The 7329-nt window shown below is 33.8% G+C and overlaps 2 protein-coding genes across 3 annotated transcripts in view; both read right to left on the bottom strand.

The window, feature by feature from the left end:
• LOC111625965 (testis-specific serine/threonine-protein kinase 4-like) overlaps positions 1-1799 on the bottom strand; it is a 12155-nt gene extending 10356 nt beyond the window's left edge. The window contains exons 1-2 of one of the 2 annotated variants that reach the window (XM_023369235.1): positions 881-1799; positions 664-799 (exon numbers count right to left, since the gene is read on the bottom strand). In XM_023369235.1, coding sequence (XP_023225003.1) covers positions 664-799; positions 881-1164 — 420 coding nt within the window. In that variant the 5' untranslated portion in view covers positions 1165-1799. Of the gene's footprint in view, positions 1-610; positions 800-880 lie in introns of those variants that run through there. The other variant, XM_023369226.1, reaches the window with a different exon arrangement.
• Positions 1800-4150: 2351 nt separating this feature from the next.
• Positions 4151-5367, bottom strand: LOC111626015 (testis-specific serine/threonine-protein kinase 1-like). The gene is made up of 3 exons (XM_023369292.1): positions 5271-5367; positions 4888-5027; positions 4151-4799 (listed from the first exon to the last, which is right to left on the bottom strand). The coding sequence occupies exons 1-3, from the start codon at positions 5365-5367 to the stop codon at positions 4251-4253; spliced, it is 786 nt and encodes a 261-aa protein (XP_023225060.1). The 3' UTR covers positions 4151-4250.
• Between the last annotated feature and the right edge of the window lie 1962 nt (positions 5368-7329).

Consider the following 7329-nt stretch of genomic DNA (forward strand, 5'->3'; position numbering starts at 1 on the left):
TTTTTTGTCCTTTCCTATTTGTTTTTGGCTACATTAAAGCATTTTTTTGAAAATATACAGTAAGGTTCCATATTACCACCCGATTTTCTCTAAGCCTGCTTTCGGACTTTTTGTACAAAAGCCTTCAAAAACCATACTTATAATTACACTAGCGAAAAATCCAATTAGGAACATTTAAATTACTAGTTACCAGTACTTTTCGCACAAAAAATGTGGGTGTAGTTATGATACCTTGTTTACAATTCACTAAAATGTAATTGGGGGTTCCATAATACCACCTTCTCCTCTATATAATGCAAGTATAAATAAAGAAATTGTTAATATTATTTTTTGTTCTATTTATTTAATTTCAAAATTTCTTCTATGACTACGTAGGCCTGCGGCGAAATTTTTCTTCTTTGGAGAATGTGCCACGAGAGTAAAAAGATTGAAAAACACTAATCCGTACGATTAGTCAAATTACGCCCATAAGTGCGGGCCTAATCTTCATTGGAATCATCAAACATGGATAGAAACGATACCTCGACCCGCACTATTCGTAACAAATCGTGTTCTGGACCAAGTCGAATCGGATTCTTCGTAAGGCTTGGTCGAGACTCGACTCCACGGCTTTCTGTCTGACAGATGTATTTATAAATTTAGCAAATTTCCACGAATACTCACCTTATTATGGCAGTAATCAATAGCATCCACTAAATGATGAAACCATTTGCAAGTTTTTTCTTCATTAATATATTTTTCCTTAGTGATTAAGTCCAGCAAATCTCCTTTATCGGCAAGTTCCATTATTATATATACACTACATTAAATTAATAAATTCATTAAAATTCATTAAATAATTAAAATATATTATAAAATTAAATTACTGTTTTCTACTTACAACTTGGTAGTTTCGATTATTTTAATGAAATTAATAATATTTGGATGTTTAATACATTTTATAATTTGTAATTCACGAAATAAAAATTTAGTTTTAAATCTATGAGAACAATCTTTCTTAGAAATAATCTTTATAGCTACATTTTCTTTACGTTCGATAGAAAATGCCTTTTTTATAGTAGCGAAAGTGCCTTTACCAATAATAGAATCGATCAGGTATCCTTTTTCGTATAAAATATGGCTTTGATTCGGAATCGTAGCTTTCAATTGATTAATTTTCCTCATCGCTTTCGGGTATTGACGTCAATAATCATACGTACAGTACAGAACAATAAAAGTAAACTATCTATAATTTTTATTGTTAAATTGCAGTTTATTACGAAATATTATTAAATAATAAATAAAAAATCAAAAGAGTAATTCTTAATTTATTCATTTTCTTTCTCTTTTTAAAAAGGCTATTCAGAGCGAGAGTCGTGTTTCCGACGAAATTCGAATGCGGATCCATTATTATTATTATTATTATTATATTTTCTAAATTCTTTCCGCTCCGTAGACACTAAGAAGGCCTCTTTTAGTCAGTCCATTACGGGCCGGGTGGTGAGGGAAGGGGCCCGACCACCATCCAAAAATTTCTCAGGTTTTTTCGACCCGTTCGGATTAGATTCCGGGTTCCCCAGTGCGGTAGGCCGACACCTCTACCGTCGACCATTCGGTGTCGCCGATCAACTATTACGAAAGAGCGACGAGTCCGACGTCTTCGCTTTGTGATATTAAAGTGATACTCGCGAGAACTCAATTATCTTTTTAAACATTTAACCATTTGACATTGTAATTTTAATCCATAACTCCGAAGAATCGAACTACAAACGTAAAGTGATATTTTCATAAAAGTTTTTCGAAACCTAAAACCAATTTAATGTAGCATAATAATAATATATTAAATTATATTTAATTATTTTATAAAATAATTTATTATTAAATATAAAANTTTTTAATTAATTTTTATGCGAATTAACTAAGTTTGTTTAATATATAATGATAATGAATTATTAAGAATTAGACATCCTTATTTCTCCTTCTTCATTAATAAAGATTAATGAATGAAGATATTTATTTATATTTTCCTTCCTCTTCTACTGGTAGATATATCAATAGAAAGGAATTTCGTTTGGCTCTAGTAACAACTTATTCTGCTTTAAAATGTTTTTCTGTAATAAATGTCAATTTTAGTAAATATTGATAAATGTTATTTTGTAATAAAATAAAATGCTCATAATTAACTCTCTCCGAATTATTGTAAAAAAGTTTATACTCGTATAGGATATATCTAAGTTGGTGTCCAAAAATGTAGGGATGTGTTCCTGACACCAAAACATTACAAAAAATTCATATGAACATCGGTCCGAAAATCCTTCTTTAGGGAGTTATGAAAGGAATTCCCTGTAGTGACCCCTGATTATGTAAATCACTTCAAACTTGCATATTTACGCACTTACTTCTTTACGGCTGGTCATGGCATTTGTTTTGTTTTGTCTGATTGTCGTTTTTTGTTTTGTGTTATTCGCAGTAACTTCCATAACATTACCGGACTATGTATTCAGTGAGGGAAATGATGGATATGCACTACATGTATGGCCGAGCAGATGGGAATGCGGTAGCGCGTCAACTTTATGCAGAAAGGTACCCTGAGAGGCAGTTACCTTGTGTAAAAATGTTTGCACGACTCCACCAACGCTTGCGAGTGACAGGCGCATTTCAGAGGAGAATTTCAGATGTTGGGAGACCACCAGACGTACGAAGCTGTGCGCTTGAGGAAGGAATTCTTCGTATTGTGGACGAAACCCCATAAACTAATACAAGAAGAATTGCGAGAAGGGAAGGCGAAAGTCCATGACCATCTGGAATATTCTGCATGAAACCCTCCCGTATCCGTATCATCTTCAATGGGTGCAAGGATCAAATGCGGCAGGCTTTCAGTCAATGCATGTTATAGCAGTGTGCTATGTTCACGAATTTCTCAGCATTTACCCTATTTACTGATGAGGCTGGTTTTACGAGTGATGGTATCTTCAATTATCATAACAATCACATTTAGGCTTATGAAAACCCTCATGAGGAACGACAAGACAAGCATCAACAGAGGTTCAGACTCAACGTTCGGGGTGGAGTCATCCATGATCATTTTATTGGCCCTTATTTCTTCCCGCAACGTCTTACCGGACAATCGTATCTACGGTTTCTCTGAAATGAGTTATTTCATTTACTTGTTGATGTAGTACAGTACTTCTAGACGTCATATAACGAATGTGGTTTATACACGATGGTACTCAACCTCACTTTACTCTGAGAGTTTGCCAGTATCTCGGTAACCAATTTCTGAACAGATGGATTGGTCGAGGGGATCCATTGCATGGCCTGCCCGATCGCCAGATTTGAATCGTAAGTATTTTTACCTCTGGGGACATTTAAAATCTTTGGTGTATTCAACTCCTGTAGTTAAAATTAATGTCGATGTTCTGAGGGAGCGTATCCAAAATGGCTTTGACCAAAGTCGAAACACTCCAGGAATTTTCAACAGAGTACGGCAAAGCATGGAACGCAAAGTTAGGGGATGCATCAAAGCAGGAGGAGGTTACTTCGAGCAATTTTTGCAAATCTATGTTGTTAAATGTCTCGCATGTACTGTACCATTAGCAATAAACCCTATAACTTCCTAACGGTTAATTTTCGGACCGATGTTCCTATGAAATTTTTGTAATGTTATAGTGTCAAAAACTACATTTATGGACACCAATTTTGATATACCCTGTATCTGAATGCATTACTTTTAATATAGGCTATACTGTAGTACTACGTCTTACCTTTTTTAACAGGTTAAATAAAACTTGTTAAAAATGTATCCGATTTTCTTAAAATTAAGAGAACATTACGTTTGATTATAAGGACAGACTTAATACTATATTTTATGCCCACCAGTGGCCAAGTGGTCTTTGGTACCACGAACACCGGGAGTTTGTTCGTGGGTTCGCGCCTCGCTCGAACGGGCTGGCCACATGGAGTTTTATGCGTTTTCTCCACGTCTATAACGCCCAAATATGGGCCAGTTTCCCTTAAAAAGACCTCCCGGAAGGCATCCCCTTGGCAGATCGCCCAAGTGTTGCGTTGCCATAACTTAACAACAAACAGTACTATATTTTAAATTAATTATATTATATATAAATATAAATCATATATTAGCAGTTTATAAGACAAAAATTACATACGAACGAAAGAAATTTAATTTTACAGTATACAGATTTTAATAACAATTTATGGAGTGATTTGCAATCTATACAGTGCAGTGTGTAATAGGTCGTTTCTTCTGTTTTTTATCCACAACACCAAAAGTTACTCGGTTTGTCAATGCTGATTTGACTCGCTTCCTTATCTTGTAGATGATTCATGATGGTTTTTGACCTGCGAACGTGTGCTTCCCAATGTTGATCGTAAAAGTTACAAAACCAATCGTGTGTTTTAATTCCTTTCATAAGAATTCTTTCTTTTTCTGGTTTTAGTATTTTTAAAATCAAATCTTTGCAAGTATTCGATATTAAAATAGACTCTAGAAATATCACATTCCCTTTTTTTGCCATATTTATGAAATTTTTTCGATTGGAGAATTCGAAAGGAAAGGTTCCATGAAGCATGACATAAAGTACTATACCCATGCTCCATATATCAGAAAGCTGGGCATTGTATGGAATTTTTTGCAAGATTTCAGGACAGGCGTAAGCAAAACTACCGCAAAATGTTACACTAATATTTTCAGTCTCGTTATTTACGATAGATTCTTTTGCAAATCCGAAATCAGTGATTTTTAAGTTGTCATTTTTGTCCAAAAGAAGATTTTCACATTTTATATCGCGATGAACTATGCCCTAAAATTAAAAGAGAATAAACCGTTAATATAAGTAAAAATAATGTATTTTATTTACCCTATAGATAATAACAAGACATTTTATTCACATCTATCGCGGGATCAAGCAGGTCCAGAATGGAACCATCAGGAGTAAGGAATAAGATTGTATTGTATATCTGGACGGTACCATACCCAAACTGGAACCTAGACCCTTTAGGACAGTTACAATCAATGATAAATAATAGGCCTATATCACAAATCGAGCAAGAGATAAAAAGTAATACTAATTAAAGGTACAAAAATGCAATGGTACAAAAACTGAAGTGAGCATTTTTCAAATGTATTTACAATGAGTAATTAACGCTAAAAGGCATTAATATATTATGAGCTATATCAGTGTTTCTGGAAGTGTGTGCCGCAAAATCTTAAAAAGAGCGTCATTTTTATTTTAACATCATTGTCTGAATATATGTACTGTACAGTGCATTACCATTAATAAGAACGAAGTACACGAAGCATCTTTTTATGACGAATTGAAATTGACATATCCGAATACAGGGACTTTTGCATTCAGGCATCAACACCATTTGAATAAAGACCAAATATCGTTTGCCCGCGGACCACGTGAATCGTCCCTGAATTATCTCAGAAAGTCTAAGTACTGCATTATGTCTCTAGTCTCTCTAGTTCTCTGGCAGTTGTACTGTACAGTACGTGTAGGCGTGCGGCGTATTAGGTTTTTATATATATCGAGTTAATATTATCATAGTAAGCTGCGTTTGTGTTGTAAAGTGAATAATTTAGTATTACGGGATTTATTATGGTACTTAAAATGTATATAGAAATTAAAAATTCTACAAAAACTTTTTTATTGTTATGAAAAACTGAAAGTGATATACGAAAATTTTTAATTAAAAACAAAACTATTGATATCGGTGACAGTAGTTCTGCAGCAACTACAAATATATCCGTTGAAAATAGTAATAATATAGACATCAGTGCCGATGAATCTCAGCCAAAAAGATCGAAAATTACTACAAAAAATATAATGAAGATTACTTAAATTTTGGTTTTACAAACATAAAATTCCCCTTATATTTATATGTTGTATGTGGACGTAAAAAAGCAAACAATGCAATGGTTCCTAGCAAGCTAAAACGCCGTATGGAAGTTCATTAAAATTTGATGTCTAAAGACAAAAGGTATTTTGAACGATTAATGATAAATAGTGCAAACAAATACAAAATGTTATGATTGTTTTAATAACGAACTATGACGGACGGCCGGATGGCCGAGCGGTCATAGGTGGCAACCTAACGCCCTCTAGGACCCGGGATCGAATTCGGACGGGTCGAAAAACTTCCTGGAATTTATTGGAAGGTGGTTCGTCCGGATATGACCCTCACCATCCGACCGCCCCCATTGTGGGGCTGGCCAACCTATAACGGGCTTGCTAAAAGAGACCCTCTTAGTGCCCATAGGGCAGAGAAGAGAGTAAAAATAAATAAATAAACATGAATTGTGGTTTGCAAAACTGGCTTACATAGAACATATATTTGCACATCTTAATATTTTGAATACTAGTTTACAAGGGTGAAACGCAAATATCTTAACATCAATAGACAAGTTAGTTAATTGCACTTTTGATAAAAGAAAATATGCTTATGGATGAATAAACTCGATGAAAATAATTTAGCTATTTTCTAAGATTCCCGAACATTTGAGAAATTTTCTTGCATCAGTGGTGAAAACCATTTAGATTTGCATAAAAAAAACAATGAAAATATATTTGCCATCTATTAAATCGGAAAAATATGACTGGATTCGCAATCCTTTTATTAATGATACATCAAACTGGATTTTTGTCTCGAAGAAGAGGAAAAACTGATTTATTTTCCATTCGATCGAACATTGAAACTCAAACATTCGGAATTTCATTTGGATACTTTTTGGGTTTCGGTCAGAGATGAATATCTAAAGTTATCTAAAAGAGCAATAAATATTTTATTCCGATTTTCAACTCTCACTAACACGAAAAATAAGAAACGATCAAGATTGTAAAATGTCGAAAATGAACTGCGAGTTTCTCTGTCTAAAATAAGACCCGATATAACAGAAATAACAAAATATCGTCAATCACATATTTCACATTGACTGTAATTCTTTATATAAAAGTTCATTCGATTTCTATCAAATATTTGAATAACTTAAAGCTTTGTCGAAGGCATACATTCTTCTTGTAATTATTTATTTATTTACTTTTATATTTTATTTCGGTTGTAAGAATTGTTCGCATAACACAGATAGAGGAGAAGGTGGTATTATGGAACACTGCGGGTATTATGAAACCACCCCATTTCGAACTGATAATAAAGGCGAACTGTAGCGGAATGTGGCTGAACTGAACTAGGCAGACATCCATAGCAAGGGGAAAACCCGTTTTACTTCAGTTAAACGGTTGTCCGTATTTAATCAGCAAATTTGTTTTTTTCAAAATTCACAAGTTTTGAATGCTAAGTGAATTTAATTATTTTTAAAATATAAATCGT

The sequence above is a fragment of the Centruroides sculpturatus genome, unplaced genomic scaffold, assembly GCF_000671375.1.
Source record: "Centruroides sculpturatus isolate CEXI.00-Female unplaced genomic scaffold, Cexi_2.0 scaffold22, whole genome shotgun sequence".
Classification (NCBI taxonomy): domain Eukaryota; kingdom Metazoa; phylum Arthropoda; class Arachnida; order Scorpiones; family Buthidae; genus Centruroides; species Centruroides sculpturatus.